The sequence below is a fragment of the Thyridium curvatum genome, assembly GCF_004353045.1.
Source record: "Thyridium curvatum strain D216 chromosome Unknown NODE_10_length_634906_cov_78.760910, whole genome shotgun sequence".
Lineage (NCBI taxonomy): Eukaryota > Fungi > Ascomycota > Sordariomycetes > Thyridiales > Thyridiaceae > Thyridium > Thyridium curvatum.
Genome location: NW_022156765.1, coordinates 549,036 through 568,236, shown reverse-complemented (window position 1 = coordinate 568,236; position 19,201 = coordinate 549,036). Strand labels below are relative to the sequence as shown.

The window sequence follows — 19,201 nt, the reverse complement described above, 5'->3', positions numbered from 1 at the left end:
CCCTCGCCGCCCAGTCGACACAGCTCGACGGCAGACGCCGAGGCACCCCCCAGCTCTCTCCATTGCAGAGCTCTTTTCCTTCTTCTTCCCTGACTCTGGACTCTTTCTTTGTGTCGCTTGTCTCTATCTCTCTCCGTCAATGACAGTTCGACATCGACGCCATGTCCTACGATTCCTACCAGCCGGGGCCGCCCGGCACCACAGCATATTCTCTGCCTCGGCGCAACGATAGCTGGAACCGAGAAAGAGATCGCGATGCAGACCGCGGTCGTGACCGCAATCGAGGCAGAGACTCGTGGCGCCCAGACGCGCCCTCGGGCGGCGGTGGCGGTCGACCACCACCTCCACCACCGTACAATGGCTATGGGAATGAGCGCGACTCGTATCGGCCGCCCCTGCCCCCCCCGCCGCCTCCCTCTTTTGGCCACGACAACTTCCGCCCGCCCCAGAGCGACTTCCATTTCCGAGTCGATCGACCGGCCGGAATCGCGGACGCGCCTGCCTCGTACCGCCCTGGCCCCGGTCGTTCTGGCCCGCGACACAACCACCCCAACAATCGCCGCGATGGGCACGCACCCCGCCGTGGCGGTCCCTACCCTCGATTCATGGCCTCGAATCGCCCCATCCTGTCGGGCACCAACAAGGCAACGACCCAGGACTTCGTTAAGGACGAGGCCGGGGTCACGTATATCCCCATAGACGAGCTCTCGGATAGCGACGAGGCCGACATGGATATATCCGACGACGAGCAGGACGACCGAGGCTCTGGCGGGGAGCCGTCCCAGAAGCGGCAGCGCCTCGCTGCAGACACCCCGACGTCAGCTGACGAGGCTCCCAAATGGTCCAACCCCGATCCCTACTTTGTCCTACCACCCACCGATGTCCAGCAGAGGAAAAAGGACGTGGTGCAGCTCATCAGGAAGGCTCGCGTCCAACCCACCAAGCCCGATGCAGCAGCGCTAGGTGACGTCGAGCCCGAGGAGTTCATCTCCTTTGATCTTGATGACAGCGGCGATGACGAGCAGGTGAACGCAAGCTCAAAGTCTTTCCCCCCAGGCGCTCCCACCGCTCCGCGAGGTGCCAACAAACTCAACCACGAGAACAATCAAAACAAAGCTGCTGCTCCTAGTGCTCATCTTCCTCCCACCGATCATCTGAACCCTTCTCGCAAGCGAACTCACAACGACCAGCTCAAACTTGAATTGCCCTCGCACGCGAAACTGAAAAAAGTCACCAAAATGCCTGTCGGGGGTATCATTTCTGCAGAATGGCGCGTAGTCCGAGGCCAGGATCCGTGCCCATGGTTCAAAGATCACTCAGGAACCCCATTGCTCAGCTCTCGGTAAGCTCTTCTTTCTCCCATTAGTCCCGCCCTCTCTCTCCCTTTTCGCTTGGCCTATCCGCTGACCGAGAACCCACTCGCCCGTCAGACTTCACAGGGAGGTTGTCGACTTCTACGAGCATGTCAAGCCCCGCGATTACGAACAGCGCCTGCGAAGTGACCTCGTCGATAAGCTTAATAGGCTCGTCCGCCATCGCTTCCACGATGCCAAGATCTATCCCTTCGGCTCCTTCATGTCTGGTCTGTACCTGCCCACCGGCGACATGGATCTCGTCCTCTGTTCCGATGCCTTTTTGAAAGGTGGTAGGGCCAAGTATGATGCCAAAAGGGAGCTCTTTAGGTTCAGAGATTTCCTCTTCAACAACAGGCTCGCGTCGGAAGGTGAGGTCGAGGTGATCTCCAAGGCCCGCGTCCCCATCGTCAAGTACATTGACAAGGCCACCGGCCTCAAGGTGGACATCTCGTTTGAAAATACCACCGGCGTCAAGGCAATTCAGACTTTTCTGGACTGGAAGGAGCAGTACCCTGCCATGCCCATCCTGGTCACGCTCATCAAACAGTTCCTCACCATGCGCGCCCTGAACGAGCCGGTCAATGGCGGCATTGGCGGCTTTTCCATCATCTGCCTCGTTGTCAGCATGTTCCAGCTCATGCCGCAGGTCCAAAGCCGCGATATGATCCCGGAACATCACCTCGGCGACATGCTGATGCATTTCTTTGACCTCTACGGCAAAAAGTTCAACTATGTCACCACTGCCATTCGCCTCAACCCTCCGGGTTACGTCCCCAAGGTACGTAGGATCCACACGGAGTTGCTGCCGAAACTTGACCCCTCTCCTTTCGCCTCCTTTCTTCTCTTGTTCAGGTGTACTGACACACCTCACAGAGCATGGTCAACAGCTTCATCTACAAGAACCCGGATCGCCTGTCCATTATTGACCCAAACAACCCGGCGAATGACATTTCTGGTGGTTCCAGCAACATCGCTGCCATCTCACGCGTCTTTTCCGAGGCATACGACATGCTTCAAGAGCAAATGGCCCTGGCAGCTAAGCATCCTGACAGACCCGGCACGAGCCTGCTCAAGGTTGTCCTTGAGGGTAACTACGAGAGCTTCCGGCTACAGCGAGACTATCTCAGACGAATGTACGAACAGATTTATGGCGCAGACGAGGATTAAATACGGCTGTACTACTAGGCGCACAGAAAGACCGGCTGGGACTTGAGAGACGGAGAGAGAGAAACGGCGGGGCTTTGCATTTTCCTCCGGCATGATACCCTTTGGCGGCGTACTTTTCCTTTTTTTTCTTCTTGCATTTCTCTGACTCTGCCGGTTAGTGGCATGATGAGAGCTGTTGTGCGAGCAGCCGGACACAGCGCTGAACATCAGCCTGTGCAGCTTCGAGAGCTTCTGGCTCGGCGACTCACATCGAGTTGTATCCTATAGATGTGGTTGGACTTCATCCAATGTTCGTCTTCTTTGCTGGACCACGGCATTGCACGGCGATCCCTTTCACCTGCAGCCAAGCTGGTTGCCAATCACGATATGACTGATTTTCTTCTTCTGTCTTCGCCCCCTCTTCCCACATGGACTTACGTGACTAATCGTGACAGGCGCAGGACATGCCGGCCCAATCTGCAACCCCTTCCGCTTGTTCTCTGCAAAGGCTCACTGACCATGTCTCTAGTTCTACCACCTGGAAAACAATATCTGCCATGGTTGCCATGGCCGATTTGTTTCCCCGTGCTCTCTACGGCGCCGAGTTGCAGGGTGTGCAGCCCTGTGGCTTTGCAACCGGGAGTAAACTCACCACCGGCAATGACCTTGCTCAGCGCCGCCTTTTCTTCTCACTGCGTGCTGAGCTTGATGCTTGGCTGTGGAGAGGAGTCACTCAAGAAGGTCAGAGTCTTTGCTATGAGGACTGGGCTTGAGCCTCCCCTCGGTCTGTCCAGAGACAGGCTGCGGCCTGCCAGGGACAAATGCCGCAAGCCAAGCGCGCATCCCGACTACAAGTACTGCTGCAGTTCGGGTGATGTGCCAGATTGGCGGGGAAGCGCGGTCCGAGTACCTGGAAACTCCCAGACAGTAGGCAATATTCATTACCCCAACTCTACAAGTATAATCAGTCATACAGGGTATGGGTTCCTTTCGGCACCATTTGACCCGAATTCAAATTTTCTTACCCTCTCTCCAAACCCCGTGGACTAGCTCCCATTTGTTGGGCTGGCCCTGCTCAGCCTGCGTGTACATGTACTCTCGCATAGGCTACCATCGTCTAGCAGTTTGATCTCGGGAACAGTCGAGAGAGAAATTGGCACGGTAATCGGCCCAGCCGGTACATCCCACTTGCCCCATTCGTTCTTCGGAGGTAGTCTTGCGTCGTGGGCACCATGCTTCTCTGCCCTGTCGTCAATCGTGCTGTCTTGGGTGGTTCATTTAGCCCACTCGCTCCTTTTTGTTGGCGTCCATGAATGCTTCGCAGTTCCTCTTTTCCTTGCTGTCATATAAGAAAATCCCACACTCACCTGCTAAATCGAACGCAGAGGTCGAATGCGTCCCGCCCGGTGTTTGGGACGCCGTGACGCGGCACCAAGATCCCGCCAATGAGGCTCCACGTTGCATCTCATAAGGGTACCTTAATCTATACTAACCAGGGTCGCCTTACTAAAAGTATGTCTATGCTCAATTCTCCGTTTTTCATATATGCCAACATGCCCAAGTTCAGTATCCTGAAAAATCTTCATCAGGCACCTCCGAGTTGTTGACCACAGGCAGCTCAAATCGCAGCGGATCGTCGACCACCATGGCACACTTTTGCCTTGCCAGCCTCTGGCTCTGGTTGCTCTCGGTTTTTGCGTTCTCCTCGGGCGTTCTCGCCGCTTTTGGCTTCACGAAATCGAGCAATAACTATGTCATCGACGCTGGATCGGACAACCCTCTTGTCTTTCAAGTCAGCTCTTCCACATGCGACATAAACTCTATCTTGTACCGCGGCGTCCAGCTCCAAGCCACCGGGTCCAAGGGGACCCATATCAACTCGGGGCTCGGCTCCGGCACATCTGTGAGCGTGACACAGGCAACAACCGCCAGCGGTACCGACTATGTCAAGGTGACCTGCTCTGTCTCGGGCCTCACGCACTACATGATTGTCCGCAAGGGCGACAGCTCCATATTCATGGCCACGTATATCATGGCCGAGCCAAGTGTTGGCGAGATGCGCTTCCTCGCCCGCCTAGACTCGAGCAAGCTGCCTTACGAGTACCCCTACGGTGATGTCTCTACCACGGCCGGTTCCACCAGCACCGTCGAGGGCAGCGATGTCTTCGTTGTCAATGGCCAGACTCGCTCCAAGTTCTACAGCAGCACGCGGTTCATCGATGAGAACGTGCACTGTGTCTATGGAGGCAACGACGTGATCCACGTCTGCGTCATGACTCCCCAACAGGAATCCTCCAGCGGCGGCCCCTTCTTCCGCGATATAGACTCTAATAATGCAGGTGATGGCGCTACTAACCTCTACAACTACATGAACAGCGGACACGTGCAGACTGAGTCCTACCGCATGGGCCTGCACGGCCCCTACATCATGCAGTTCAGCCGGTCTGGCATTCCCAGCGTCAAGAATCTCGACCTTTCCTTCTTTGATGAAATATCCGGCGTCAATGGCCTCGTTACCAAGTCGCAGCGCGGATTCGTCAAGGGTACTGCCTCCGGCGTCCCTTCGAGCTTCCAGACAGTCGTGCACTGGTACAACGGCGCGGCGCAGTACTGGACTATGGCCTCGAGCGGCGGCGCCTTCACCTCGCCGGCCATGAAGCCCGGCACATACACGATGGTGCTCTACCAGACTGAGTTCAAGGTCGCCACCGTGAACGGCGTCAGCGTCTCGGCAGGCCAGACGACGACGGCCAACATCGCCAGCACCTTCAGCACCAACCACAACACGCTCTTCAAAATTGGCGAATACGACGGCCAGCCGACTGGGTTCCGCAACGCCGACAAATTCCTGCGCATGCACCCTTCAGACAGCCGCATGTCGAGCTGGGGGCCCCTGACATACACCGTCGGCTCCTCCTCGCTGTCCGACTTCCCCATGGCTGTCTTCCAGGCGGTCAATAATCCCGTGACCATCAAATTCAATCTCGGTAGCGCGCCGACCGGGTCTGCGACCTTGCGCATCGCGACGACCCTCTCGTTTGCTGGCTCGCGACCGCAGGCGAAGGTCAACAGCTGGACAGGCCCTACTCCTGGAGCCCCGACTAAGATCGACAGCCGGGGTGTCACACGCGGCGCCTACCGAGGCTACGGAGAGATGTACGACGTGCAAATTCCTACGGGTACGCTTGTCTCGGGATCTAATACCATCACTATCTCGTCGATCTCTGGGAGTAGCGGCGCTACTTTCCTAAGTCCCAACTTTGTAAGCACTTCCCAATGACCTATAGGCAACAGTCATGACAGCAGTTAACGCAATAGGCTAGATATTCGACTGCGTCGAGCTCTTCACTGGGTGAGACTCTTATGTTTCACAGAGTCCAGGATCGAGTTTAGCTTGAATTCATAATCCTTACATCCGTCTGAAAACGCTGAAAAGTTCTGCGCTGCCGAAGCCCTACTCAACATGTACCCTTGCAACTTCCTATATTTCATTTCCAGAGTGGACCACGCAGGGCTAATATCCCTTTTCGAGACCCTTCGTTCCAAATATGCCTCGCTCAAAGCTTTGAAAAACCAGATGTTCCTTGTTGTACATAGTCTCGTCACTCAATAGACGCAGTCATAAGAGGTCATTGCCGGTATTGATGGATGGCCCCTATCAAAAGTGGCGCGCTTCGTGATGGGTGGGTGTGGTTGGCGACACGGGAGCGGCACTGGTTCTGGCCCTTTCCTCATTACCCCAGTCAGTCCCGAGGGTGGAGACAAAGGGCGAGGGTGGTGATTCGTTAGTAGCTTCTTCTTCCGTGTGAAGAGGTGTTCTCGTGGATGGGATCCGGCTCGTTCGACCACCAACAGGTAGCTCATGTTGACCCAGATCTGGTTTTCTCCCCGCAGCGCCAGCCACGAAACTCCCTGGAAGCTCATACACGCCCGGGTTCTCAGCGACAGGCCGGCCATCCAGCTCTTGGGTGGGGGCACCCGTAGTATCCTCTCCGATGGTGGGCGGCCTTGCGGGCGAAGAGTTGGCGGCGGACCGCGAATACTCAGCCGTCGAGCGTGGGCCAGAGGAGATATCTGCAGCGGAGAAAGGTGTAGAATTATCGGTTGTGGAACGAGGCTCCGAGTTAAAGACTGGCCCTTTGAGGACTGCCTCGTCCGGTTCAGGCTTGGTCGCTGCCACTGCGAAGCCCTTCCTCATCCACTTCCTTCTCTTGCGCAGGATCGCGTAGGCGAGGCCCGCGGCAATTAGAGCGGCGACCGCAATGCAGGCGATGACAATGCCTGCTATAGTACCACCACTGAGCTTGGAGCTCCCTGAGGAAGACGACGAAGCCCCCCCGCCGCTGGTTACCGAGCTGGACTCCTTTGGATTGATAGTGACAATATGTTCCTCGGCACCCTGATTCCAGACGCAGGCCGACACGTTGAAGGTTTTCCGCTCATAATCTGCGGTAAGGTAGCTGCAGCCAAATCAGCTCTCGCTCGACGGCGCTCAATAACCCATCATCTCGGCCTGGCACTCACGCTTCCTGTAGAAAGACCCGCCCAAGTGTGTATTGTTTAGAGCTGCTTGCACGCTTCAGTGGAAAGTAGAAGCTGGTCTCATCGACCAGAGGAGGTTTCGCGGTCAATCCAAACGCGGCGTAGGGCAGCACTATTGTTACTGTGTCTCCTCCCGACTTGACGTCACCGAGCCTGAACGAGACTTGTGCGTTCGAGTCGAGAAGCGTATTGTGTTGTGTCTCGTTGACGAGATATATCCCCGACTTGCTGTCTAGCGTCAATCCGAAAGCCTTCTCGAAGGCATCGCACACATCCTCTGGCAGCCAGAGATTGGAGTCTGTCGAGTCGATGAAGATATCGATGGATTTGTCCATTAGAGTCGACGTGGTCGATCCGCTGTAGCTGATGGATTGGAGTGCAACGACCAGGTCGCGAGTGACATCGTCCGCCATAGTGAAAGAGGCCGAGTTCTCTTTAAACCGTGACGTATCGTAGCCGGAGAATATCAGTTGACCATACACTTGCTTCAGGCCTTCGTTTCGAAACCAGGGCGTCAGCAATGCCTCTCTTCTACCAATAGTCATGATTGAGTACACGCACGATATTGAGCGCCAGCGGTGTAGCTCCAACTCAAGCTAGGAATCTTCTTTTGGTCTTTCAAAGTGGTAAGAAAGGAAGGCGACGAGTAGTTTCCTAGTGAGGTAAAATTGACAGGCTGGTTGTTGAGCCCAAACACACCCCTAGATCGAGTTAGATCTCGTCGGGTTGAACAGCCAATTGCCGTACGAAGCCCTTTCACCTACAAGTAGAGTGGCTTGGCCGTCGCGAACGCTGCCACAGTCTGATTGTCAAGTCCGGGCCCCGTAAGCCCTATCGACAGCCGGTCCAGCCCCCATGAGGCGTTCTGTTCGTATCCGAGATTTGCTTCGAGTCCCACTCCGTTCTGGTTGATGCCGTACATGCCCATGTCGTGCCAGCTCGAGGAGCCACTCTGTTTGAAAAGATTCCCCCTTGAGACGGCACAGTCAGAAGGCACCTTGGAAAAAGCTGAAGTCGAGCACCCAAGGTCCGACAAGACCACCATGGACTGGGGCGAGGCCGTCGACACGGTCACTCTGACATATTGCTCTGGGGTGCCGACGCGAAGGTCGAATGTGCTCCAAGGGCCGTCATTGCCTTCGCTGCAGGAGCGACAGTCAGCATGGACGACGACCAATCAATTATATCCTCATGTCAACAAGAAAACTCGGGCAAATTTACAAGTATTCGCTTGCTGGAATTACAACGGCCTTTTGGGCATCGTCTTCTGCCAGTGCGGTTGGGACAGACACCATGAACGCCCATATTATCGCGACGAAATAATACATCCTGTGGCATGAACTACCGGCATGGTATGACAGACCAAAGAATGAAAGGAGAAATGAGAGGAGTTGTCGCTGGCGCGAATTTCAAAAGCGTTCAATGTTTCCTAGGAAGAGTTCTGGTCTTGCATTTAGAGAAATGACCACCGGGCGGTTAGGCGAATAGGCGTGATGAAAGACGTATCCAGAGTCCGGTAATAATTTTAGGTATTGCCAACTTGCGGGCCATCCACGCATAAAGTTGGCCATAGATCATTTTCTTCAGATGCATCTGCTCGAGGGCATTGGCCGGGGTGCCACCCTTCTCTTAGCCTTGGCGGCGGCATTGCACTAAACCTGAAAATCATCATGACGTCGAATACTGTGGTTTGACCTGTCAAGCGCTCGTATCTCATTGGGATCACCCTCCGGAGCTGTAGCTCCAGTCACCAGCTCAACAGCTCTCCATCTTGTGTGTTCCAATGCAACCTTACACCCAGAGACGTCACTCGGCAGAGTCGCCCCTGGTCCTGTCATCTTCGTGGACCAATGACGGGCTTTGGGGCGGCATCTCGATTGAACAGGGCACCCCTGTCCCAAGGCTTTGGACTAGCACTTCTTCCCCCCTCTCGGCCAGCGAACCGGTTTACCTCCCATGTTTATGACAACATGCAGACCAGGGTGGCAGGTAATCGGGCATCGGGCCACGGCAAGGTCGCCGTGCGCTGTCACCATAACGCAAAGCGCATAATTACATAGAAAGGCAAGCGGTCTGCTTTGCTGTTTTTCTTTGGTAGCTTCGGCGCACCTATTCACAAGCTGCTTCAATAACACTCGTTACCATTCATTCGTTCAACTATAGTTGTTGGTACACGAAAAGCGCAGCAATGCTTCCGATGGCGAATAAGTGGACGTTGTGTCTCCTACTCTTTCTGGGGGTGAAGGGCTCGGCTGGCGAGAGTGAGTGGCGGAACGAGGGTATCCAGAGCGCGGCAAGATCATAGCTGACAGCAAGACGCAGTCCAACACGCTCATGCACCGAACCGCAACGAGACGACAATAATCGATCCGGTCTGCACTGGCAACGTCACGGTGTTTGACACGACAACTCTCCTCGAGTCGACAGTTCTGTCCAAGACAAATTATGTCTACGTCAATGTCACAAGTACAAGCGTGGTTGAGGTCTGCATCACGGTGCCCACGACGACCACGCTTCACTACACCATTTCGACCACCGAGGTAGACTCGTATACCGTCTCGACCACCGAGGTAGACTCGTACACTGTTTCAACAACCGAGACAGACTCGACGACGATCACGAACTCGGCAACCGTCACAAACACCGAGACAACTACGCAGACCGTGCCTGCGACCATTACGACATATACCACGACAACGGTCTTGTCCACCAAGGTGGACCCATGCCCGACAGAATGCAGCATGTATGGTCGATGAATTCATGATCTTTCACAAGCGATATTGATGCTAATGACAACTCTCTTTCCAGCTCCGTCGAAACCGTCAACCTGTACTTCTGGCCTACCAATAGGCCTTATACTTACCCTTCGACCTGGTTTGACGAGTCCCTGGGATACACCTTGTAGGTCGTCAACTCGTAAGCCGGAGACGGAAAGCAGGCTGAGCTAACTTGTCATAGCACTTCGCCCTCCGTGTACATGCTGATCCCCACGGCTCAAGGCACCAACTCTCTGGGGCCGACTGGACCTGCCACCTCGAAGTGGATTCTCCCACTCGAACTCGACGAGGTTTCCACCATTGCCGATGGTAGCGTCACCCGCCAGCTGACCCTCAGCGACCTAGGCACAGACTGCCCCCAGACAGCCGAGCCCTCAGCCATCGCCACCATGGTGGACCCGCGGTGTGACCCCATCCTCGCGGCCCCGAAGCAGGTCAGCTCATGGGCGTACCCCTGCAACGCGTGCGGCCGTTTCGGTCTCTTCGACCCCCCGTATGCAGTCCCGACGGTCACCGGTCTGTTCCCAACGACGACGGCGACGCCACCTCCTCAGGAAACCACTGCTCCGCCTACCCCGACAGCGACCACACCGCCAACTTCATCACCCCCAGCTCCACCATCTTCAGCGCCCGAGACCTCATCGTCGGCACTACCGACCCCGTCGGTGATTCCATCAGTCTCTTCTGTGCCCTCGGTTGTTCCTACAGCGGCTGCCTCTAGGGTCACGGGTGATTTTGCATGGCTGATTGTGGGTGTTTCATTGGTGATGGTTTTCATGTAATTATCGAAAGGATGATTCACATACGGGGGTGTCTTGATGTAACTGAATCCAATGATTAATGCACATCGATTGAGTTCCAGTAAACCCCATATTTATGTGGTGATGACTAGTACGGTCTGTGTTGCAGAGTTCCTTGACCTCGTGACCGTATAATTGACGCTTTTGTTTTGATCCACTGGGACCATCTAGTGGTGCGACAATGGAGGTTTGACATGCAACAAACAGGCTCTCCGAAACCCTACTTAGCCACTCATTACTTCATGTCACACGCCGGGCAAGATCATTCATTCATTGATTAGGAAATGATATATTAACGAGTGAAAGGCTGGCCGGCGGGTAGTATCGAAAGGACAGATCAACCTAATACCACCTTTCCATTGGAAATACCCCATCCATAAGACTCAACAACATTGTAACCCATTACTTGCGAGGAGCCCGGGCAAGAAACGGAGTGTTTCCACACATGGCATTGCGAGGAGGGTTGGCACCGAGATTAGAGTTGATACAGCCCCGAGGACTGCCGCTGCAGTCCGCCAAGGGGATTTGGGGAACACCTTGTGCGTTGGTTGGATAGATATCGGTACGGATGTTCTCGGCCGGGTTGATGTGAGGTGTGATGCTCTCGAGATGCTCCACGGTGTCACCTGAGACAAGCAATTGATTAGCAACTCTATTCATGCTTTTGGCTTCGTCAACAGTAGAGAAGGTTGCGCTGCCTTACATTGGAAAACGTCGAGAATCTCGGAGCCGCACAGCTGAACATTGGCCGGGCATGGGGGTGCAGCTTGAACGCTGACTAGCAGAACAGCAGCAGAGATAGCAAGAGTGATCTTGACCATTATGTTGAACGAATATGCAGAATATATGATTGGGGTTTGTAGGTAGAGGGCGATTAGTATTGATGTTGGCTGTCAAATGCACCAACTTGACGGGCAGCTCCTGTTCCATTTATACAATTTCATACCATCTTGGATGATCTGATCTGGGTAGACTACTGAAATCTTCATTGAAGACTCGGAGTTAGTTGCTCGGATGCAGTCTTGCTGTTTGGCTGTAGAGCGTATCACGGGAGCTGGATTTCTTCTCACGCCGCGATTCTCATTGGTTTCCAATCTTTGATACTTAGTGGCAACAACGCTGAGTAATAGTGAGCAAGCCGCGGTCATGAGATATACCGTGCTACCGGAAGTCTATTCCGGGTCCCTTTTGAACAACTCTTGAAGGTGTCAGGCGGCTTCCTGCCCCATGTGGGTGGAAGAACCCCCCCGGATCAAGGATCGAGGATTGAGTTGCCGTAGTAAGCCGGCCACGAATGGGTTGCTTCTGACGATATATGATACGCATGGTCGTACTTTATGGGTGCTCACGTGTGTGATGGACGCCAACAACTCAGCTTCGCTTCCGATCAACAAATAGAAGAAAGTCCCCTTCATCAGCACAAGTCATCCCGTTGGATCTTAGGGCTGATTTGAGCCGCATCTACCTGTGCGAAAAGCAGTTTCTGTCATCTAGCTGATGTGAGATGACAGGGTTAGGTATCAAAACCAAGCCCTCCACACATAACTTATGAGTAGGGTTCCATGGCTGTGATCACGTTCTCGTAACCTACCCAAAACCCTCGCACATCGGTCATGGTCTGTCATATTCACCGCCGTAGATGCGAAGTGACCTCGTGGCGCTATCAGGTGCTACCATTATTCTCCCGCATCTCCACAGCTGTCTCGTCACTGCCATGACCAAATTTGTTACTTGTTAGATCAAAAGGTTTTACGCACACATAATACGAACGGCATCGGTATCAGCGGGTAGGCGTCCACTAGGACACTATGAAGTGACGGTGAGTCTTTCTGGGAAATAAGCATGAAGCTATTGGCCGACAGCGACCTAGGCATATGGGCAGAGGAAGTCCAAATAGACTAATCTCGAATTCAAGGAAATCTGATTCCAGTCCTATAACCAGCAGCTCCGGAGCAACCTGCGCTTCTTCCGCCCGGCCCTTGATGAGAAGCCAACGAGAAAATTGATGTGGTGAGAAGATTCAGGGGATGTTGATCTTCCTTGATCACACGACCAACAGCTCGCTCAAGCTTTGTGGAGATGTGGGTTGTTACCGGCGATCCTTGGGGCTGCTTCGCGTGAGAGTCGCCTGGCACTGCAGGGGCACTGGACTTTGCCTCAGACGAGCAGTGTAGCACCGCGGACTGCTTTGGCATGCAGACAACAGCGAGACTGCGAATTTTGAAGTAGAGGTATAATCCCCGCAATGAATGCTCTCAAGTCTACAGTCTACCCGAGACTGCCTGCGTAGGGAGTACTTGCGGGGCGGGCAAGACCGCGACAAGGTACTTGGAAAGGAGGTAAGGAGGTTGGAGTTTTGACTCTTTGAGGGGTCTCTCCAACCCCGGAGCGAAGTGCTTAGGCACCTCTCGCTCCAAACTAGACCGCATCCAATGAACCGGGATGCAAGACCCATTTCTACCTAAAATATTACGGGGCGATTCTAGGTACCAAGACGCTGCCTACAGTTTCCAATCCCTCAAAGCCTTTTTCCCTCTACGAGGAGCATATAAGACGCGTTGAGTAATTCTAAGGATCAATGACTCGACCCCATTGTGACCGAACTTTCTGCGAGCTCTGGTATCATACGCAGCCATCCAGGATGGAAGTCTCGGCCGCCGCCGCCGCCATCGCGCTGGACGCTCTGCCGTCCGAGGTCCTGAGCCTTATTCTTCAAAACCTCATCGAGATACGGGAAGATGAAAACGAACTGCCAGATCCGTCACTCTATGCAAGTCTCTGTGAGTCACGTCTTGTGTGCCGCAAATGGAATGCGCTAGCCACACCGCATCTTTTCCGCACCGTATCGCTCAAACATGACGACCCTGGCAACGAGACAGGCACCTTGGACATGTGGAGAGAGATGATGGACAGCGAGACGGTCAGGCAGGCCGTGCAGCATGTCAACATTCATACTGCCCCCCGAGAGCTGTCCTACGGCCGCTATTCCGACGTATGGAACGATTGGGAGGTTAAGGGCGAATATGAAGACTACACCGAATCAATTGAGCGCATCAACGAACTCCATCATCTCAAGTCGCTGACACTGAGCTTCTCGGATATGTGCTTAGGCGTCGAGAACGACCGCTCCATGGAGGAAGACTACGAGGTTCCCGAGACCCGTGAGGCCACTCTCAAGGCGTTCTTCAAAACCCTGCAGAAGCGGTCCCAGGCCGGCGACGATCTCAGCGCCATCCGGACCTTGACCATTTCGAATCTGCAGAACATGCCCGTTCCCCACATCACCACGTCTGATGCTTTTCGAGATTCGCTGAAAGGCGTGCAGTCGCTGCACCTGATGATCGCCGCCGAGGTCAACGAACATGGCCCAGACCACGATATCGAGTGCGTTGAGAGATGGACCTACGAGCCCCATCTTCAGCACGAACTGCTGCCGTCGCTCACCGAGCAGCTCACAACGCTGACTCTCTGCTTCACCGAGGAATGGGGCGTCGCGCCGGGCTACTTTGACGGCCGTGGCCTCAACTTCCCCCAGCTCAAGAGCATGCACCTCGGCCGCTTCATGATTGGCCACCATGACCACTTTGACTGGATCCTGAACATGTCTTCGCTGACGAGCCTGCGCCTGAGCTCTTGCCGTGTCGTTTCGCACCTGCGCCTCTGCAGAGACCTGGCTCAAAAGTGGGAGTTGAAGACGCACGACTGGGAGCAGCAACCGCGCGGCGCCTTTGGCTTCGCTCGCGAGGACGACCGCGTCTACACATTTGACAAGACCTGGGAATCGCTGTTTGACGGCATCCGCCTGCGCTTGACCAAGTTGGTAGACTTCCGTATGCACTATCCGAGGTACTCGCAAGTTCATTTCTTTCACCCGGATCTCATGCCCGTGGACAAAGAACTCTCGCCGGACCGATATATCGTGCTTGATACCGGGCTGTTGCCAAGCCCGTGGATCGATGCAACAAACGGCGAAATGGAGTTTGGCAACAACATGGCTGAACCAGTTGACCTCAACTCCACCGAGAACCATTACATCAAGAAGTGCAAAATGAGCAGAGCGGAGGAAACGAAATACGGAGACGCCAGGGCCCTGCAGGATCTTTTAGAGGCAGTCAAGAAGCGTTGGTGAAGACAAAGCGCGGTAGGATCACCGTCAATGAGTCTAGTAGTTTCCGTCGTGAGCTCAGAATCGTACGTTTTATACATCAAACAAATCATCTCTACGCTTCTCACCGAAGAGAAATGGAGCAGCTCAGTGTACCCGTGGAAGCCGAAACCATGCGACTGAGCCCGTATAAAGAGGCTTCGGCCTGCCCGTGAAGCCTCATAAGTGCTACTTGTCTGTCGGTGGTCAGCCACATTCTCCGAATGATAACAGCCTTGGGCGAGAGACTAAGCCAGTAGGAAATTCGCATAGTCACGATACAACACGATATCAAAGCTGGAAGAATGAGTACTGAATTCATTTTTGCTCCAAGAAAGAAAAGAAAAGAAAAGAAAAGAAAAACATCACCCACCAGCCCCTAACCCAACTCCTTATCGCCTAATCTGCCTGACGTCAACTGCAACACGAGGCTGGTCATATCCAGAGCCTTCTATGTCAAGGTTCATCACCCTACCACTGGGATACACAAGCATGCTCTCCGTGCCGCAGGTGTAGAGAAGGCTCATAATCGGGGTTTCCGGCACCGACATACCAGACTTGCTCCCTTTCTTTCCGCGGGCGGAATCTGCCTCCGCATGGCCGTACTGTTGTACTCCGTGGATTCACACATGTTTTAGAGGGACCAACAGGATGACCAGCGTTGGTAGGCATGGACGTGGTCTTGACGCCCCTGCGGTCGTTGCATGTCGATCCCATCAAATGGGGAATGCAATCATCACCGCGGGGTTGCTTGTGCCAGCTACTCTCAGAAGGGTTGAATCTGTAATGTGGATGATTCTGCATCGTGTTCCTTATGGGCTCCCGTATCACCCCTTCTATCGCCTTGTGAGGAGCTGCGCAGGACTCTCCTTGTTGCCGCAGCCAGTCTGTGCCCCGTGGAATGCTATCCAACTCCTTATAGATGCTGTCAAACTCGCTCTGCAAGTTATCCACAACTTTCAGAATAACATCCTGCAATTTGACAAGGGCTTCCTGCATCTGATCTGCAGAGGAAGGATCTGTCAGTGTCCGTTGTATAGGAATGATCAGATGCGCCAAGCTGGCCGACGCATTGAACGCGTAGATCCAGGCAAAAAGAAAAGTCATAAGAGCTTTGTATTTCATGATGTCGGGGGTGTGCTCATTCCAAGTGTTGGCGGTGTTGTTGCTTTCGGGACCGCGAGTAGCTATCTGACTCCTGAGATCTGATGCCAAAGATGCTAAATATGGAGGTACAGGCGCCAGCGGCCCCGGGGCCGGAGTGTAGACGGGGTCGGGCACGGTGTGCATGGGGTTCTTATCCCTTGGGAGTCTGACCGCCGGTGGGCTCCATTGGGGGAACTGGGGAGTCTGGTGTTGAGGTGTGCAACCTCCCGGGCTATTGACTTCTTGCGGGCTTGCACTCTCATGCCATAGATTTATATCGTCCAAGGAGTATTCTGAATCTATCTCGACGTCGAATGGGCCACGGGTTTCGTCACGATCACTGCCCAGATCGTCTTCGTCCGAGGTGGCCTCAGATCGAGACACATGCTCATGGTCATCAGTCAGACTGTCGTTGTCGTCGTCAGAAGACCAGCCAGGGGTCATTGGACGACAGCAGGTCCAGCTCATCGTGTAGTAAGGGAATCTGGGGGGCTCTAACTGTAGTTGCGATAGGAATACCGGGCTGACGGTGTGATGTTGGATGCTCACTCGGTTGATTGCTGAGATGAGAGAAGCTAAGCGCAGATAGTTCTTCAAATAATAAAGTACATGATTACTTATTTAACGACCTTTTGTAGGAAAGAACCAGCCGCACAATGTTTATGGAAAACAAGCTCAAAAGGAGAGCTGCATGTGAGCTCCAATAACGAGCAGATTCACAGGATTGTTGACCGGAACGCGGCCAGTGAATTGACAGCATCCGCGCGCGTGTTCTATAACCATGGGCGCAAGTTAGTTTTGAGTCTACCAAGATCTTGATGTTGCATACAACTACAAAGCAAGTATCATGCTCTGTTTTCTTGCTCAGGTGATAGGGAGATATAAGGGTGGTCGGTCAAGCTGACTCGAATAAAATGCCACGTGAACTCTCATCAAGTGCCCATCCCTTTCCTCCTGCTCTTCCTCCTCAGGTCTTGGCGTCTTTGGCCGCCTCTGCAACACTGCCCCTGACCTTGTCCACCATCGAAGCTGCGCGCGTCATGCCCACGGCCATCGAGTTGTGCTCCTCGGCGTCGACGAGCCAGAACTCGAGCGCGCACTTGTTGTGCCAGAACTCGTACAGGATCTGGCCCAGCAGGTCGTACACGACCTGGAACGCGTTCGATAGCTTTGGCATTGGCGTGAAGCCGCTGCGCACCCACTTGGTCACGCGATCCGTGATTATCTCGACGAGCACGGCCGAGTCGGTCTTGACGATCAGGCGCTTCGGCCGGCACCAGATGCACCACTCCGGGTCGCAGGCGCACTTGCAGCACGCCTTGGCAGCCTGCTTATTCTTGTCCTCGGCAATGTCCAGCGCGCCGGGCGTGTTGCTGTAGGGCAGGCGCGATGAGATGCGCAAGGGGTCGACCGCCATGCTCAGGGCGTTGACGGCGATCTTGGTGTAGTGCGGCGAGTGGAAGGGGTGGAAGCCGGGGGCATGGATCCGAACCTCTTTGAAGAGGTAGAGGGCCTTGATGGCGGCGTCGAGGGAGGCGAGTACGGTGTTACTGACGCCAGGCTTGAGGTCGTTGAGCTCAAAGACACTGTTGTAGGGGTTGTCGCGGCCAAAGTAGAGCGAGTAGCGCAGCTTGCCGTCGAGGCACTTCTCGCCGTGCAGCGCGATGACGATTGAGTCTGCATGGGCTCTGGAGCAGTGGCTGCTGCACCTTGTCGGGTCTTTGCACGCCTCGTAGACCCACGGCGCGTCGTCGGTGTACTCTGGCAAGTTGAGGCATGGCGCGGGCTCTGACGACGATGACGATGACGATGATGATGATTGAGATGGCTCATCTGGTTTGGAAGGCCCCGACTCTTCTTCTGCCTTGGAGATGGGAGGAGCATTGGTGAAGTCAATCACCTTAGGGCGCTCATAATCTGCAAAGACCGCGTTGCACTTGGAGGCGCAAGTGCAGCCACGAGGAGCGGTAGGCCGGTTTGGGGAAGAGGCATCAACAGGAGCGGTGTCGGCGTTAGAACTTGGAGAGTCCAAGGTTCCAGGGCTCGTGAGGGCCGCGGTCGAAGTAGCAGCTCTCGCGGTGACCTCCTTGTGTAGCTGCGACATGATTGCTGCGATCGCGATGCTGCAAGATGAAGTTGGAAGAGGAAAAGGTGGATGTGCAATGGGTGATTGCCAAGTGGGAGACAAGGCAACCAGCTTGGGTGATTCAGGGGTGAGTTGATTGTCAATCAGTGGTCATTCGCAGAGTCAGAGCAGACTCTTGCTTTGCCACAGCTTGCGTTCAAGACAAGCAAACATTGACAGGAGTGTTTTAACAAGAAAAGGGGAGACAAGACCCAAGCGCTTTGAACACATTCGTGAGTCTTCCAAGTGGATAGTCTTCAATGTTGTGCCTGCTCCTAACTTCCACCAGTTTCCAACCCTATCAGATCACGCCTCTCTCCCGGCTTCATGCTTCCTCTGCATCTCGCGCCACTCATCTTCAGTCATACCGAACGCGACACAATCGTGCCAACGCCCATTGTGGAACACCGCCTCCCTCCTCCGCCCCTCGGGTTGGAACCCCAACCGCTCATACAGCCGCACCGCTCCCTCGTTGTACGAAAAGGCATCGAGTCCGACGCGGTGCAGGCCGGCCGTCTGGAACGCCCACCCCAGCATCCACCGTATGGCCTCGCTGCCGTAGCCCTGCCGCTGGAAATCGGGCAAGATGTTGATCCCAATAGACGAGTCGCGCGTGTGCGCGCCGTTCTGCCGCCGGATGTGGATGATGCCGATCGGCGTCGGCGGCGCCTTGTCGCTCTCCTCCTCATCACCCTGGGGTTGGGCTAGTCGTGGGGAGGAGGGCTTGAGGCAGACGACGGCGGCCATGAGGGCTTTTTCGAGAATCCAAACCTTGTATCCGGACAGCACCGACTTGCGGCTCGGCGGCTTGTGCAGGTTCATGTCCGAGTTGACCTGGTTCTCCGGGTCTGACTCGAGACGCACCATGAGTTCGTCGTCCTCCGGGTCCTCGACGCCACGGTAGATGAGGCGCTCCGACTTGAATATGTTGGCCATGGCAACTGTCTCTTCCGTGTCACGCGACGCACAAGCCGCAGTATTGAGGCGAGAGATGAGCGGGGGGCATTTGTGACGCGACTTGGTGAGATGCAGAAGAAGCACCCAATCCGGATACTCAGGTCTCAGGTGTTGACCGTCCCAATCAAGCACGCCAAGCGCCGGGTAGCACCACGTCAGCAGCGACGGGCACTAGATGGCAGCAAACAGTCCTTGATAGGAACCCAGTA

The 19,201-nt window shown here is 54.7% G+C and overlaps 9 protein-coding genes across 9 annotated transcripts; 4 read left to right on the top strand and 5 right to left on the bottom strand.

Annotated features, from left to right (window-relative positions):
* Positions 1 to 161: 161 nt before the first annotated feature.
* Positions 162 to 3,274, top strand: E0L32_002611 (uncharacterized protein; the record flags this gene model as incomplete). Its single annotated transcript, XM_031136820.1, has 4 exons — positions 162 to 1,342; positions 1,440 to 2,133; positions 2,229 to 2,488; positions 3,031 to 3,274. 4 exons carry the CDS (start codon positions 162 to 164, stop codon positions 3,272 to 3,274), a joined length of 2,379 nt encoding a protein of 792 aa, XP_031000465.1.
* An 872-nt stretch (positions 3,275 to 4,146) lies between these two features.
* On the top strand, positions 4,147 to 5,781 carry E0L32_002610 (uncharacterized protein; the record flags this gene model as incomplete). Its single annotated transcript, XM_031136819.1, has 1 exon — positions 4,147 to 5,781. The coding sequence occupies one exon, from the start codon at positions 4,147 to 4,149 to the stop codon at positions 5,779 to 5,781; it is 1,635 nt and encodes a 544-aa protein (XP_031000464.1).
* A 378-nt stretch (positions 5,782 to 6,159) lies between these two features.
* Positions 6,160 to 8,371, bottom strand: E0L32_002609 (uncharacterized protein; the record flags this gene model as incomplete). The annotated part of the gene is made up of 5 exons (XM_031136817.1): positions 6,160 to 6,961; positions 7,026 to 7,476; positions 7,605 to 7,744; positions 7,808 to 8,185; positions 8,265 to 8,371. 5 exons carry the CDS (start codon positions 8,369 to 8,371, stop codon positions 6,160 to 6,162), a joined length of 1,878 nt encoding a protein of 625 aa, XP_031000463.1.
* Positions 8,372 to 9,231: 860 nt separating this feature from the next.
* On the top strand, positions 9,232 to 10,602 carry E0L32_002608 (uncharacterized protein; the record flags this gene model as incomplete). Its single annotated transcript, XM_031136816.1, has 4 exons — positions 9,232 to 9,304; positions 9,366 to 9,786; positions 9,852 to 9,944; positions 10,002 to 10,602. The coding sequence occupies 4 exons, from the start codon at positions 9,232 to 9,234 to the stop codon at positions 10,600 to 10,602; spliced, it is 1,188 nt and encodes a 395-aa protein (XP_031000462.1).
* A 420-nt stretch (positions 10,603 to 11,022) lies between these two features.
* Positions 11,023 to 11,441, bottom strand: E0L32_002607 (uncharacterized protein; the record flags this gene model as incomplete). The annotated part of the gene is made up of 2 exons (XM_031136815.1): positions 11,023 to 11,246; positions 11,324 to 11,441. 2 exons carry the CDS (start codon positions 11,439 to 11,441, stop codon positions 11,023 to 11,025), a joined length of 342 nt encoding a protein of 113 aa, XP_031000461.1.
* A 1,820-nt stretch (positions 11,442 to 13,261) lies between these two features.
* Positions 13,262 to 14,749, top strand: E0L32_002606 (uncharacterized protein; the record flags this gene model as incomplete). The annotated part of the gene is made up of 1 exon (XM_031136814.1): positions 13,262 to 14,749. The coding sequence occupies one exon, from the start codon at positions 13,262 to 13,264 to the stop codon at positions 14,747 to 14,749; it is 1,488 nt and encodes a 495-aa protein (XP_031000460.1).
* A 486-nt stretch (positions 14,750 to 15,235) lies between these two features.
* Positions 15,236 to 16,378, bottom strand: E0L32_002605 (uncharacterized protein; the record flags this gene model as incomplete). The annotated part of the gene is made up of 1 exon (XM_031136813.1): positions 15,236 to 16,378. One exon carries the CDS (start codon positions 16,376 to 16,378, stop codon positions 15,236 to 15,238), a length of 1,143 nt encoding a protein of 380 aa, XP_031000459.1.
* Positions 16,379 to 16,877: 499 nt separating this feature from the next.
* E0L32_002604 (uncharacterized protein) lies at positions 16,878 to 18,014 on the bottom strand (the record flags this gene model as incomplete). Its single annotated transcript, XM_031136812.1, has 1 exon — positions 16,878 to 18,014. One exon carries the CDS (start codon positions 18,012 to 18,014, stop codon positions 16,878 to 16,880), a length of 1,137 nt encoding a protein of 378 aa, XP_031000458.1.
* A 327-nt stretch (positions 18,015 to 18,341) lies between these two features.
* Positions 18,342 to 18,971, bottom strand: E0L32_002603 (uncharacterized protein; the record flags this gene model as incomplete). Its single annotated transcript, XM_031136811.1, has 1 exon — positions 18,342 to 18,971. The coding sequence occupies one exon, from the start codon at positions 18,969 to 18,971 to the stop codon at positions 18,342 to 18,344; it is 630 nt and encodes a 209-aa protein (XP_031000457.1).
* Positions 18,972 to 19,201: the final 230 nt, after the last annotated feature.